The 16,794-nt window shown below is 34.7% G+C and overlaps 1 protein-coding gene across 2 annotated transcripts in view; it reads right to left on the bottom strand.

Annotated features, from left to right (window-relative positions):
• The window catches only part of LOC139810442 (pikachurin), a 99,953-nt gene extending 85,260 nt beyond the window's left edge, over window positions 1-14,693 (bottom strand). Inside the window, exons 1-3 of one of the 2 annotated variants that reach the window (XM_071773994.1) lie at window positions 14,522-14,693; window positions 13,195-13,282; window positions 9,775-10,111 (exon numbers count right to left, since the gene is read on the bottom strand). In XM_071773994.1, coding sequence (XP_071630095.1) covers window positions 9,775-9,892 — 118 coding nt within the window. In that variant the 5' untranslated portion in view covers window positions 9,893-10,111; window positions 13,195-13,282; window positions 14,522-14,693. The remainder of the gene's footprint in view (window positions 1-9,774; window positions 10,112-13,194; window positions 13,283-14,521) is intronic. The other variant, XM_071773993.1, reaches the window with a different exon arrangement.
• Between the last annotated feature and the right edge of the window lie 2,101 nt (window positions 14,694-16,794).

Raw genomic sequence — 16,794 nt, 5'->3', positions numbered from 1 at the left:
ACCTTTTTATGAATGCACCAAATCACCGCGCGTAATACGTTACAATGCGATATTCGTCGAAAAAGCAAGATTGAAAAATATGCACAATGCACATCATTAAAAATATGTACGATTCGTCAACTTATCGAGATGAGTAATTTAACGAAAAGCATTGCGCTCGATTTATTTATTTGCAGTGGAAAACGAAGCAATAATGAATGGAAATTGTTAATTATAACGTATGTGAATTATTTCTGTAATACTATTATGCATATAATAACTATTTTTTAAATTAATTATTTTAAACGTTCTATTATAATTTGAATATATTCGTATTTTATAAATCAATTTAGGGGTATGTTATTGTGTCGTGTTATCAACTCCGCTGCTGCGCATCGTGTCGATGCGTGTTAAATTATTTCACTGTGAAATACGCGAATTTTGTATTTTAATTTGAAGTAATGGATCTGTGAGAATTATATGTTATAAATACAAGAAACTTGAGTAGTTAAAGTTTAAATTAAAAATATTATAATCAAATATAACGTTTCTCTCACAGATCCATTAAGAACAATATTTTAGCTGATTTGAATAGCTCACGTAGTATCTGCATATAAAAAGTCAAAAGATAAAATTTACTAAACTGTAAAATTCAATGTTATCTAAGCTGTAAGAATCATTAACTACGCGATAACATTGATCAACTTTAATCAGTTTATAATTCGAAAACTTGTGGCTTTAATATTATCAATCAAGATTTTTTTATTCGAGGTAACCTTTGGAATATGCTATTAAAATATTAAATAACATGCAGTGATTGTGGAACACTTTGCTTAATAAATTTTTTTACTATTACTTATAAAATAATATTTTCAATAATTCCAAAAAATTATATAGACCAGAGATATATAGTAATAGTATAATGGATAATAACAGGAATAGAGTAGAATAATTATAACAATTTGCTTTGATGTTAAAACTAACAATTTAATTCGTTCAAGAATTATACATATTAATGATAATGATATTATATTCATGAATAATGTTTAAAAGTACTACAAATCGTATATACATGTGATGTTACGATTTGTATTTTGAACATTATTGTGAAAAGAACTGCAGGTACAGGAGCAACGATTTCATTTTAGCAACGTCAACATTAAATATTCACAACGATATATTTCCCAACGATTTCGTGAAATAGTCAAAATAGCGACATATTGCGAAATATTTTACATAAAGCGCAATTGGATGGGGACAGCATGGGAGCAAAAAAGATTTAATAAAAAAGTGCATTACATATTGAATGCAGTAAAATTTCATGGCGCTTTTATTTCCAGCGAGCTCATCTTTCGGACAGGCATCACGAATGAAAATAAAGCGCATTCAATTTGTATGTGGACTTTTCAATTTGCACATATGCATACCTAATGTGTATATTTCACACTTAATTTTAGTTTAACGAAAGTGCTTGCTAAGTGGACCTCATATAAAGCCAGCCATTCGCACAACGATACGTACAATTAAAATATTGCTGTGTTGTCGGTCTGTTTATGAAAACGTTTTAATCAGAATTTTATTTCTGATTTTCAATTTTTTAATAAAAATATTTTAAACGGCTCGAATCCTTTTCAGTCAACATGTTTTTGCCATTATAGTACATAAATAGAAAGCCACGTGCTTTATGAGTGTACAAACATATAAATTTTCATTTCCACAAATATTACCTTCTTTTCTATAATATGATTAACAAATTGAAGTTACTATTAATACGCGTATGCAGTTTAATGATGCAGTTTAATATAATAATATTAATAGCGACGGTTTTACATAAAATGACTTGTTTTTCCTTTCTACATCAAATATTTTCCTCGTAATATAAAACCGTACATAAACTTCTCATATATTTTAGAGAACAGAGTAAATATTTTATATCGATCGTATCTTCAAAATTGCGAGAGCAACCTAAAGTTTTTTTAATAGCTTCTTACATGTTTACCACATTAAAATAGAAGCCCTAATTGAACAGCAAACTAGTATGTTTATCATATGCTTATATGTTTATCGTATGCCAGTATTATACGTAACAGAGTTTATATATGCACTCTGAATCTCTCATTTACATAATGGATGAATTACGTAGAGGAGGATCTCGTGGATGCCTCAATAAACATAGTAATCAAATATAGTGCCTGTGTACATTACGTTCCACGTCAGAAAAAGACGAGCGCGTAAAAAGCGGAATTGGCGGAATTGTAAAATTAGGTGTTTGCACAACGAAACGATTAATAAAACATAACGCGAGCGGGAATAATACTGGAAGAAGCGAAATCCGCTGTTGAATCTGCGACGCATGCACGCCGAACTTGCGTCGCGCACGCTGCGTTCTGCGACGAATCACGCGACTCGTTTCACCTCGATGCACTACATTCTTCCATAGTTGCCCACCCCCCGCTTGCCGCAGACATAGGACATTGAAAATTCCAATATCCCGCTCGGTCGTGTGTGTACTTTTTACGAAAAACTGCCCGCGTGGGAAAAACTGGCATTATTTTCATGGCGGTACACTACCGGGAAATATATATCGCATTGCACTCGACTCGTCAATGCACCGGCTATACGTAATAAAACCGATGTCGCGCGCGATGTTTCGTAGAATACGATAGAATTTTGTTCCGGCGGTTGTTGTAAATATACCCATGCATCAAAATCGTCAGCTCCGAAACTATACTCTCGTCATTGTTAATTTAATTCGTTATTTATTTGCTAAGCTCATACGATCGACTTTTTATCTGTTAAGACATCCGATTACACGAGATCTTACGACAGGGCATTTTTTTGTACATATATTTTCCCTTCTCTACCCCTCTATCTTTGTCTTTTTATTTCTCATTTTAATAATGTTGTGCAATATTCTCTTGCGAGAAATTACAGCTAAAGGACGCTTCAGGTTTACTTTTGACAGAGGAGCAATGAGTTTAGACTCGAGAGATATTGATATCCGGTTACCCGGATACACCGCGCATCCGGGTAATTACTCGACTTTCGGGAAATACTCAAGTTCTCATTACCCGGGTACATTTTCACGTGAAACGCGGAATTCAAAGCATACGCGAAATGTGGGTAAAGCATATGAATGTTGACACATGAAGGAAACAGACAGAAATAGTTGCAGATAATTTGCAATCCGATGAAATTAAATAACGGATAATGTCGTACGCGGATAAATACGGGCATAAAATAACAAAAAGAATGTTCCATATTTTACTACATGGGTCCGCCTCACTCTTTTGTAATATTATATTTTAACAGACTCTTTGACAAGTTTTGGCATCCATAAAATTAGCATTTCGTTAAAGTAACGTCTATACCCGAGAGTAACTATAAAGAGTATCTTTTTTTCCTTATCTGTTTACATAAATACTTTAATACAAAGGCCGTAAAGTGATTTCTGCTTTAGTCGATTCTGCCAGATATCGGCAACCCGAATATCGGGATAAAATAAACCAGTTTAGAAACTAAATCCTGTTCCTAAAACGGAATTCATGTTAGTGTTTGCATCCCCTTACGAAGGTGCGGGCGAATGAACCGATTGCATGGCACATGTGAACCCAGGGTTGATATATGCAGGCTATGATTCTACAGCGCGCCATACATACGGAGCTACGCAAACTATGCTGTATGGCCTTAAGTACAATGTGGATCTTGGTTTGATTCGAGGCGACGCGACACGATGCGACGCGACGCAAAGCGACGTTGCTACATCGTCTGCAATGCGATGACATATATAATCGCCCGTATGCCGTGATATACTCTAACACTTGTAGACAGGTATAATCGGTAATGTATACTCTAAGTATAGTAGCTGTAACACTCATAAATACCATTCTATCATTTAATGGGCACAGCTGACAAAAGAATACATTAACATTATATTCAGTTATTTAGAAATCAAAACCCCATTCATCTATATATAGTATTATTTTTCGCAGATCTTGTTTTTTTCGTGTTCTCTATTTTCTTTGTTAGTCTTCATTGTTTTATTTTTTATTCTCATCGGATTATTCTCATCGGACCATTGTTTGTATCATGTGTTTATCATATCCAACATACGTGACTGGAAATTCTAAAATAAATAGTCAAGAAAAATAAAAAGAGTGATGTCATAAAATATCATAAAATACTGATAAACAATATCATCAGGCTTTCATTGAATGAATTATTTAAATCTCTGTCGAGTGATACATTTTATACAATAAATTACAGATTTATCGACTTTTCTCTCTTCTCATGTTAATTCTCATGTTAATCGTTATATACTATACTATTCAATAAAATAACATAAAAAGGAAAAACCATGCGTGAAATATGTAATAAAACACGAATTTATCTGAAAAAAATTACAGTTTTTATTTTATACATATTTTCTATTTAGCAAATAAGCAATAATTGATTTTTTTATATAAAATGTATCCTTTTTGTGATTTAAAAACAGTTACAAAGAAACAAGATGTGTAATTATTTAAACACAATTTATTTGGTGACATAGAAGAGAATATCAAATTGAAAATTATTGGATCTTGCAATATGAATTATTCTCAAATGGGGTATAGAATTTTCTTGATTAATCGGATAAATTTTCAAAACTTAAATATAAGATGAGTATGTTGAACGCGTTACGGTATATTTCATAATTTATCAGTTCATGTATAAATATGTTATCAATCGATACACAGAAAGTTGATGAAGGATTTTCGTACATTTTTTTAATTCCACGATATAATTATTGAATACTTAATGAGCAAATAAATTTGCACGGCACAAGCTACATTCGATAAATAAAAGTAATTGATATATAAGTTAAAATCTTGTAGTAACAATTAACACTCAAGATTACAGAATAAATATTTTCAAATGTTAGCGACGAAAGAAAATAGCTTGATTTAGTAATTTAATACAGAAACTAGGTGTAACTATACATGATGCAAAAAAGAGGGCAATCTTCTGATACGTTTAATAATTCAATAAATGACATAACAGATTTTAACTGTTCATTCCGTCAGACACCGTTTGTGTTCTAGAAATGTCATTGTACGCGAAAGCTACATAAATTTTAATAAGCTACTATTCGCGGCCGTGCAATTTTCCGTCCGATGCAAAGTTCAATTATTCTCTCTAAAGCTTTAATCGCCGTCAGTCGTCGGGAACACGGATCGCTTTTTAATTGACCAATCTTCGAGTTATGAGAAAATTGGCCCGCTTTATTATCTATCGCTTTTTCGTCGTGGTCACGCGGGCGCACGCGCGCCTTTAATCGACATCGGCGATAGCGTTATCGCGCACTTAAATCTCCCGACATGACTTTTAATGTCTCGGAAATGCGTTAAACAATAGCACGCGCGAACAGAGTTTACGCGTAGAGAATTGCGCGCGCCACTATGTTAACGACGCAGAAAGGGTGCGTTAATGTTAATGACTCGCGTGCACGCTCCCTCTGCGCGAGTGAAACCCCCGCGCGGGGCCCATTTGCTAATGGGTAGTGAGCGATTAATATCGCAGTTTGATGCCCTTTAGGCGCGAGCGAATGGCGGAACGAGCTTTCTGAGAATAGCGGCTACGCGCGGGAAATCATGCACGAATATCCATGTAAAATGCATGTGCGACTTTGTTTAACGACTATGTGGATGAGAAAGCGCGGCTATAACGTTTTGCGGTGTAAATACATATTGCTGTTAGCTCTATATTATGCAAATTATTAGAGTTACGATATATGATATTCGCGCGTCCCGTAAAGTTAGAAAATTTAATCTATAATATGGTACATTTACATAATAAACACAAACTGTTTTCCTTGAGACCTCATTAATAGTTTTACTTAATTAAATTGTATGAAGTTTCTAAATATAAAATGTATAAAGATAATTAAACAGTCACAACTCTTATCTTTACAATAGAGATTTCAGTAATTAAACAAGAATTAATATAAATTATTTTTTAATATTAAGATAAAAAATAGAAAATATTTATCTTTTAATTTATAAATATTATCTAGTTAAAAAATTTTTTCAAGTTATACAAAATGTTTTAATCTATAATTCGTTAATTATTCGAAAATAAAATTTTATGAATTTACTAGATATTCGAAGGTATCTTATTAGCATGGAGGATCAAATTAAATTCCAAAAGTCGGACAGTCGAAAATCAACGTACAAAATTATACGTATACCTGTTTACGTTCGAAATCGTTTTACGTATATAGGTTTGCGTTGAGAGGCCAGTTATACAAAGCTCGCTCATGCATAATTATCAGTTTCATTTAGTATGAAAATACGCTTACTGATTGCCATGAGAAATAAATGAAAGTCATCTTGTTTCACGCAATAGCATTGACGCGCCCGCATTCATTCGCGATGAAAAATCGCTCGACATTATTCGCGTTATTGCCATTGGAATATTGGCAGTCGAGATGGAGAGCGAAGCTCACGACAATACGGCATGCCGGCCAATGTCGGTCGGAGAAAATGGCGGAAATATAAAGCTCTAATGGCTTTTGGCGGGACTGGTGTATATCGATTCTCGTGCGGCTCTGCGCATTAATCGATCGTAAATGTTGCATAAATACTTGCACGACCGCCACGAATCCGCCGAATAGTTCCGCGCGGAATAACGTCGGCCTTGCTGGAATTCAATTCATTTCAACAGGTCACATATAATTCAATTTAACGCGCATAGTTCAACACGGCGTTGTTTTTACCGTTGAATCAACACGTTTCGTATCGCGGCGATACCGTGGAATGCATTGCACGATCGATATATTACATCCCATATAAAACGATCATCCTTTATTATTATTTTTCATTATTTAATTAATTAATCTTTTAATTACACGTTACACGGATCGCTGCTTCTTAAAAGCTCGGGCGTTTTACATTAAACAGGTCTATACATGCTGGATTATCTTACCTTAAATATAATACAACAATGTAATCGCGATTCATTGTTATACTCAATAGACCGTTATCTTCCTTATTTCTCATTTATTGCGATATATATACGATAAAATGAGCGACAATATTTGCGGCACGCAACAAAGCGAACGTCAAGTTGTGTTAATTGAATGTACAAGCATATTAAATGTATGGCGTTGATCGCGTGCTAACGCGATTAGCGTTATCAGGATTTGGGTAACAAATAAGCGCGCACATATTGACACATAGTCGAAAGGCATTACCGCATTCTCGTAATGTTTTGAATATTCAAATACATGGACATTGCGAAAGCAAAAGCCGGTCGTCGTTGTAGCGGTCAAAAGTATTTACACACGGCAGCTTGAAAATTGCGAACATTATCGCGCCGCGGCTCGATCCCACGGCACTCTCGTATTCTCGAGAGGATCGATACGAAGGCTACAATTAACTGAATACAGTCGCACCGGCAACCGACAGATATCTCACTGACTGGCGCAAAATATTTCGCTGGCTCGACCCTTTTTTTCATGTCTCTCACCCCGGTCGCTTGTGCGAATTTCAACTCGTCGCTTCGTGGAATTCAGCCACCGCCACCGAGGTAATTTTTCAAAAATTATCCGTCCGCTTCATTAAGAACCAGCGCCGCAAATGGGCGTAAACCCGCGGAATTTTTTTTTCGAAATAACGGAAAAACGCCATGCAGATTCTTCTACTGCGCGTGAAAACTTTTTACGTCGCGAGAGTTTTCGAGATATGTTGTCGTTAACTTTTCACGAAGTGGATATGGATTTTCGATACAAAATGTATTTTAAAGACAAATTCAATTATTTAAAGTAGTACTTTTGATGAGGAAGATAATTTAAGCTTAATCAAAACGTAGAAGTGAAGAAGTCGAATTTTTCCATCTTACACGGTGTGATTTTTTAAAATATTTAAAAAAACAGAGTACGTCTATCTCAAAGATACATGCATCGACAAAGTGAGAGAAAGTAATAAAAAGTTGGATCTATGATCCATATAAACGATGAATTATCATCAAACTTTTATAAACCCCAGGCTACAAGAAAAAGTACATCATAAGTCGTTGTCCGCTGTAAAATAAACTTACCTTCTTTCATTCTCTTTTAACGAAAAATTTTTTATTTAAATCTTTATTTAAGAATAAAATGCTTAGAATTACATTTAAGGTTAACTTATAATTCTTTATAAACTCTTTATAGAAAAACATATTTATAAACTTAAAATATAAACTTATCAATTTTTTCATTTTTTAATATTTATGTTACGTTATGATATTTAATCTTTGTATTAACCTAATTATTGGATTATGGCATATAAAATAGTTGTATACTAATAATTATGTATACTAATTTTTAAGTTATTTTTGTCAAAAAATTAATTATATATTTTTTTAATGACCTCTCTTTTTCTCTCTCTCTCTCTTTCTCTCTCTCTCTCATTTTAAGATTGTGTTATCTATTTTAAGATTATGCTATCTGTTTTTCTTAGCAAAGTGTAGAGAGTTAAGTAAAAATATTTTATTTTATATGGATTATTCTGTAACTGAAAATTATTAATTTCTTAATGTTTTTAATAAGATATAGATAATCAAATCAAAATTAGTTTTAAAAATAATTAAGAAATGATTCAGTGTGGTAAGCTCTGAAATATATTAGGATATCCTTTTATCCTTTGATATAGATTTATCCTTTAATATAGTTACGTCTAGACTATCTTAATATGGAAAAAGATTGCATTGGAACACAAAATTTAAATGCATTTAGCATCTATGTATCCATGAAGAAATAATCACCGGAAGTGAGAGTTTTATTTAGACTGAAACCTATAGGAATGACAGGCAAAATTTTCTGGATTATTTTCATTTATATTAAATATTCCTGAAATATTTTTATCCGTTAATGTAGGGGAAACCGAGGCGAAGTCGTCACTATTTTTTTGCATTATATAGTCAATCGCATTATAAAATGAATAACTTTATTTTTCAAGCACTAATTTACATTTAGTTTTCAAGCTTATTGTTAGCTAACAATGGATGCATATGAAAATTATCGATTTCCTATATGATTTTTAATTCTGGTAGTCGGCTACGTATATTACGTTATACATATCTTCTCATTTCAATACAGGAAGTTTAACAACTTCCTATTGTGCATTATTTCTCGAAAAAAATATTATCTAAAATTTAATCATTTTAAAGAAAAATACATTTTTATTCAAGAAGCTGTAAATTTAAACTCTTTCTAGAATAAAATTGTTATTTACGTGTTGTGTCACCGTATACAAGAAAATGCAACATCAATTGTAAATATATAACTACAACGCACAACTTAATTATCTAGAAATGGACTGATTAAGAAAATAATTAATAGAAATGAGATTTTTATAGATGGAAAGCTAAAACTTATGAGTTATCTTTATAGACATTAAATGATTCTATAAGGTTCTTTTGCTACAGTACAAATTTACTCAGCCGTTAGATTGTAAAATATGTAGATATATAACTTTCATTGCATGAGATACGTACTATAATATAATATGTATTATAATAGCGGAGTATTAGTTTCATTTTATTCGTAAACGTAAATTTTAATGCTAAAATAACGGGGCGATTATGTGTGTTAGAACTTCTTCGGATTAAGAATATTGTGCATCAATCTCGCGCTCACGAGATGAACCGCAGCTCCTTTTTGCAGTAATGTCGACCGTAAAACAGAAGTCAGATCGGTATATCATACCACTTACGTAAGTTACCGGAGAGTCTATAAATCCAAGGGGAGGGGAAGGGAGACAAATAAAAACGGCTCACCTTGGAAAGCAGCCTCGAAGGTGGTCTTCTCCTCCACGGGGTTCTGGGCGAGCACCGGAACGACCGACAGGTATCCCAAGATGACGAAGAGCCGGCAAACGTAGCGTAGTCCAGCCATTGTCCAGCGATAAACATGCACGTCGCCGGGATCGATAAGTCCTTACTGTCGCATGCTCCAGTGGGTCCTGTCGATCACTTTGCAGCACACACGAGGCACTCTCTCTCTCTCTCGAATCACTAATTACTCGCGACTACTAGCACCAGGCGATTCGAGATGCACCGGTCCGAGACACTCGTCACAACGCGATGAACCGATCACGCGAGCCCTGTTGATTCTCTGTGGACCAAATGAACCAAAGAAACAATAAGTAAAACAGAAAAGTTCAGATCCCGACGAAAAGTAATTTTAATTTTTAATTAATATCGATGCTATGTCTTGAATATTTTGCTTGTTAGTAATTATGCACAATGCAATTATTGTTTACGAAATTTTTGTAGAAACAATTTTTACAGGAGTGACTTTTAAAGCGGTGTTCTGCCGATTAAAGATGTAATATCAAACTCATTGCAGGGTTTTAATACTAAAGGAAGAAGGTGTCACTAAAAAAATTGTAGAAGCTTTTAATAATGATAGCATGTCGTAAAAGGTGAATTCAGCCAGTTGTCGTGATGACAGTCGCGAATATCATTCATAGTTCTGCAAAAGTGAATTGAACAACACAGGTCGAGGTCGATTCAGTTGCAAATGGCGTGTACGTAACAAAGTATTCGCGGCGTTTACTATTCTCGTTATATCATGGCAAATGATAGGTCTCTATTTTCGCACGATACCCGATGCAAATTTACTTGACACCGTATGCATATCAATGCGGGCATGCATATTTCCCGCGGGCTCGCACAAAGGGGTTGTTTTCGCCTCGCTCTCGGTCTCTATCTCTGACTATCTTTTTCTTTTTTTTCCTTTTTTTCAAAATTCGCGGAGCGAAGAGACAGGATATAATCGTGCATCCTGCCGCAAGAACTCCCGAGACGCGACCATCCTTTCGCCGAGAAAGCCCGGCAGAATGTTTGCACGGTGGAAAATGTAAGGCGAATTGCGCTGCAACAGCAATTACAGAATTAACGCGCGAACTCGCGAGTATTAACGCCCTTAGAATTGGGTTTTTCACTTATTGCCAAGCTTGCATTACACCTTTCCGTCGCAGCGTTGGTGTCGCCAGACGCGAACGTTACGTGAATATGCAAGACGTCGAGTACGCAGCTGCAGAAAAAAAAAATTCAACCGTATACTGTGGTTAGAATTAAATTTTCGGAGTATTGTCGGAACATGTGACTTCGTTATGTGGGTTATGTGGAACAATATACGAGATAAGTTAATATCGTGTGCAAATCTCGTTTTATCGAACTATGTCAATATAGGTAGTTAATTTAAAATTTCCGAAATGATGGCTAATATTACCGTTATTTGTGTTTCAATTTTTCAGGCTTCTCCTATTTCAGTTTTAATCTTCAAAAAAGCTCTGATAAAATAATTAAAAGAGAAACAAAATCTATATTACGTATCCTGTAATGAGAGCGTATTTTCGGAACTCGTAAAATAACTGAGATAAGATAAAGCGCACAAAAACAGTTGCAGGCTCATAAAATTCGAGAAGCTAAGTAATCGATTTGTCGATTATATCAGGCGTGCTACATCACATCCGCTGCCTTTAGATTTTAAGGATCGTGGTAAACGCGAAGCTCGATATCGACTGTCGTAGCCGATAGTTGACGTTTCAGCTTAAGTCACCGACTGGTGTCACGAAGTTGCGGCAGATAAGATTACCCTGGCAGAGCCTCGTGGCCGAAATTTCCATCCCCGGGTCGCGCGATGTAAGCTGCAGCAGTCGGTGAGGAAAATGCATCGGGTTTACACGTATCGCATTACGATGTCTTATATCCATAATATCGGAAGCGACTCATATCTTATTGTCGTATTGTCATATTTGTCTTCTTCCCACGTATCGTTGAGAATTGGATTTTTTAACTACTAAATCTTTGAAATCAGAAAACACGCATCAAATCTTTTTTTTTTAACAACTGATCGCGGTAAGGAAATATTTAATTTTTTTTTTAAATTGGACACACAAAAATTGCGGGTTAATCTTCTAATCTCATTGAATCAATTCAATTAAATCGATTATTTTGTAAAGATAATATGAAACGTAAAAATCGAATAAATCGAAATAAATTGTACGCAAATTTATATAATTGTGAAATTATAAAAACTAATGCATCGAGTGTGTATATGAAATATTAAATTAAATATTTAAAAAGTATAGTATTGATTATTAAATTAACAGTTTGCCTTTCATGAAAGTAATAGAAAATTAATTTTAACAGAATATATGCCAAAAGTAATTTAATTGAACAAATTGCTTACAAAAAATGTTTTTTACTTCGACATAAGTCTTACAAAAAACTCAATTCACCTATTCTTTTAACGAAGTCCAAAATATAACATGCTTAATATATTCAGCATAGCAATATAATTTTATTTTTTGTGTACTTTAGAAATGATTGTTTCTCTTGATTTGTTTAATAATCCTAATTATTATATCTGTCGTTTATGCATTGAACAAATTATATCTTGCAGTCTCTCTTTCGAGCTTTTATTATTGTTATTACATTTTATTTATTGATTGATGAAAATTTATTAATGGTTTACTTTGCATTATATTACCGGTGTGTATCTTTATCTGTGTAAGACAAATCATGACTAGCTAAATTAGCAATCGCAAATTTATTATTATTTATAATTTAATGTGCAATGTGTATTATATATATGTGTGTGTGTGTGTGTGTGTGTGTGTGTGTGTGTGTGTGTGTGTGTATCTATATATACACATATAGATTTTATATAAAATAATGTGCAAAATTAAATCAACAATTTTCTGTCACAGACTAATATCATGTTTAATGTCGTTATAATCAAATATCGAACATTGTAAGTTTAAATATGGAATATTACAAAGTCTTCACGATAATTAAATATGACAATTAATAATGAAAGAGTTTTCCCTGGTACAAATTAATATTTGTTTCCATGGAAAGATATTCGATGCGTTTATTTACTGCAACCTCCTTGAATACAAGCTATATTAAAAAATTTAATTAACACATCAATTGTCGTTTTAATTTTGCTGTTTCATCAGTTTTCGTTTAATGAATTTTTCTTCAATTATATTTCTTTTTCTACTGGAGAGATTTTTCGTACGTATATATTTCAAAAGAATCGTATTTATAGTGTACTATGTCGCGTATAATATCAAATGTAAACTCTACTTTACGTTTTATTGTACTATATATTAATATACTGCCATTTAATACATAAGTGCAATATAATTACGTGTGAAATATGGAAGTAGCTTGCAACTTTACCGCAGCTCTTAGTAATTTAGTATTTGCGCAACACAGCTCGTCAAGGAATTTTAAGAGAAGCCTTTTTCACACGATACAATTCAGACTGCTACAAAATACAATGTGACAAAGGGAGAATCAAGTTGCACTATTGCGCCATTATCTGGCGGCTCGATAACAAACAGATTTTAACCCTTAACAAACTGACGTTCAGTGTCATTTGACACGTATAGCTCAAAGCTGTGTTCCATGTCACAATTCGATTGAAGCAAATACTTATTCACGAAACTCTAAATTTCCTATTGTTCGTACAATTTAATATCGAAAATGTCTATAACGATAAAAATCACTCCCGCATATTAAACACTATTCGCGTTAAGGAATTCTTAATTTTCGATAAAAATTGAAAAATTATATTGACTACTCAAAACAGCCAACAAAATCGCATTGAAACTAACAAAAGTGATAAGTCAATAAAAATAATGCTGATTGACGTGTTATATAAACGAATCTATTTTTTAATTTAGTTTATATTCCCTGAAATTTAATCTAGTTTATATTTACTAAAATTCTGATCGAAAAAAGGGTGTTTTAAATAAGGATCTTCTTCACCGATATAAATATCGGTTCGTATCGGACAAAATTATAATATAGAAAACGTATTCCCGTATCGAGATTTAGAATATTTGTTTAATTGAAACATTACTTTTCCGCGCATTAATACGTTAATACTGCTTCAGCACCGTAACGTCGCTATAACGATTACCGAATAATCTACATGGCTAAGCGTGAAATTCGTTCCTCAAGAAAGATCGGCCATCCGACGCACCAGTCCGTGGCGCGCGAGCAACAAGCAAGCGGCCTCGAGAGAAGCGATAATCTACGCCCTATCGCGGTATAGGGCCGATTAAACCGTCGAGAGTCATACGTGAAAAGTTTTTTGATCGATAGGAGCTGAAGTCTCGCGCGCGCGAGAGGGAGAGAGACTCATCGCGCCGAAAAATATACGCATCCGCGGTGCGTGCGTGCGGAGCGCGTAGCTTATCGAGCGATCGCGCGCCGCTGGCCGCGAACCGAAGGGCCGCTGAATCAATAAGAGAAAAAGCTCGTCGCTTCCGCGAGGGTTGCCCTTCGGGGGGGAAAGGCCACTATTCGCGTCGTTCGACGCGAATCGAAGCGGCCGTGAGCGTCGTCGAGATGCCACGGAACTCCCGGTTTTCCAGTAGGGCTCGCGGCGCAACCCCCTCGCCAGACGCACCACCGTTTCAACCCCCGTTTTCGCGTCGTCTCGCGTCGCCTCGCGTCGCGTCACGCCGGCGAAAGCTCGGCTCGACGGTTTTCCCCGTACCTGTCGCACGGACGCGGCCTCCTGCTCTCGCTCTCGTCTCTCGCAGGCGGATCTTTCTCCCCTTGCACTCCTTTTTTTTTTACTTCTCTACCTCTACGCGAACGAGGGATGCACGAACGAACGCACACACGCGTCGCGGAGCGTCGCGACGGCCGTCGGTACCGGCCGGTGTCTCCAATCGAACTGCGGGGGTAGTTCGACGGTGGCGCCGCCGAAGGACGCCGCCGCCGTCGCCGTCGCCACCACCACCTCCGCCGCCGCCGCCGCCGCCACCACCACCACCACCTCCACCTCCACCGCCACCATCGCCGCCGCCACCGACGACGCGCGGCATGCGTCATAACGCCGCCGCCACCGCCTTCGATCGGCCGCCGCCATTTTTTTGCTCGAGCCGCCGCGTTACTAACCCCCTGAAAACATTCCGCCTGAAAATGCGTGTCTTCCGATCGAGGGTGCGCAAGAGACCGGTCAGGGGTGTAACGTCAGGGATACGAAGCCGGCATGCAGGTATATTGCGGTTGCCGCGCGCTCCAAATTATATCTTCTTTCGTTTCATGAAAATGAAAAGTGAAGATGTTAGATGAATTTAGAACTGTAAGAGAATTAGGATTGTAATATTTATACCTATATATCTTTATTGAAGCTGGTGATTGCATTGCGATTGTAGATCAGAGATCAGACTCAGAGATTGAGACTTAATTGATCAAAATTAAAACGGGAAATAATTGAGATTAAGAATTGAAATATTTGTAAGCTTATAATATTATTATATCAACCAATAGCTAGCCAATTTTTTATCATTGAGTGGATACTGTTTAATCTCTTCAAAGTAATTTTAATCTTAATTTTTATCTAATTTTTAGTGAATGATTGAACAATTTTTAATCTCTTCAAAGTAATTTTTATCTTAATCTTTAACGCCAATTTTTAATCAATGATTCGACAATCTTTAATCTCTTCAAATCTCTTCAATTTTAATTTTAATCTCTAATGCGTAATCTAATACGGGCTTAATTCCCTAATGTGATTATTAACATTTAATTTGAGCATTGCAGATCTGAAAGAAAAACTGAAAGTTCCCATAATCTTATTATTATATTAAGTTAAAAGAGATTCTCTTTTTCTTATAATCTTCTAGAGTTATAATTGAAAAGAACTATTAGGAATTTTTATTTGATACTTTTATTTCTTTTGTATTCAGTACATTTGGATTTTCGTATTTTAAATGTTTCTATTTGTTCTTTTAAAACGTGCATAAATATATATAAATTTATAAATATATTTTTAACAAATTTGCTACTTTTAATATGAAAATGGGTGACATATAGGTTCCATGGACTCGTGCGCTCCAGTTACGCGAGATGTCTTCACCACTTCAGTTAAGGGTTAAATTGACCATTACATGGAGAGGATTCAACAAGAATACCCAATTGCCTAGATAGAGAGTGGTTGAAAATTCAATGGTAGCTCTGCAGGGCAATGTAAAACAAAAGATTCAAAACACACACTCTGAAAACACTGTTGAGTTAATCACTTTTTTAACAGAATAGTTTACCTTACAAAGATTTAAAACGCTTTTAGAGTTTAAATACATAGTGATCTTGACACACGAATTTCTAACATAAACATTCTACAAGCATTCGATTGCACGTATGTAATAATAGGCTAAAACGATTGATACAAAAAATAAAGATTGTTCAAGGTTCAATAGATCAAAAACGAAGAAAATAAAATGGATTAATCTTAATTTTTTTTTAAATGGCAATACACATTTAGCTCTAACAACTAGTTTGGTTTATTAGCCAATTTTATTTCCTTTTTTTTTTATTTAAAAAAATAGATTTTAAATCTCATTTATATTAAAATTAAAGATCTAATTTCTAGCTGTTTTTCAATATATATTTATTAAATCGATTAGAATTTAATTATGTTGTCGCGGTTCCAGTTTTCATTTTTGTGAGTGATATTTCGTGAGAAGAAACACTTGAAGATAATACTTTCATATACAGTCTACACTTCAGACGGAGTTACACAATTTCTTGAAGTTTATTATATCAAATTTGTTGTCCTATACTAAATAATGTTAGTATATCTTTACTAAGAATGAAATAATATGATTTGACAAATGTTTATATAGAAAGAGAAGAGATTATGATAAATGTTCACTTTTACCACTTTTATTTTATTATGCAAAAAAAAACTTATTATTATACATATAGATACATGATATTTATCAGGGTTCCGAGTAAGCGCGTATACAGTCCTGCGGGAGA

The sequence above is a fragment of the Temnothorax longispinosus genome, chromosome 3, assembly GCF_030848805.1.
Source record: "Temnothorax longispinosus isolate EJ_2023e chromosome 3, Tlon_JGU_v1, whole genome shotgun sequence".
Lineage (NCBI taxonomy): Eukaryota > Metazoa > Arthropoda > Insecta > Hymenoptera > Formicidae > Temnothorax > Temnothorax longispinosus.
This window is presented reverse-complemented; position numbering and strand designations above follow the sequence as displayed.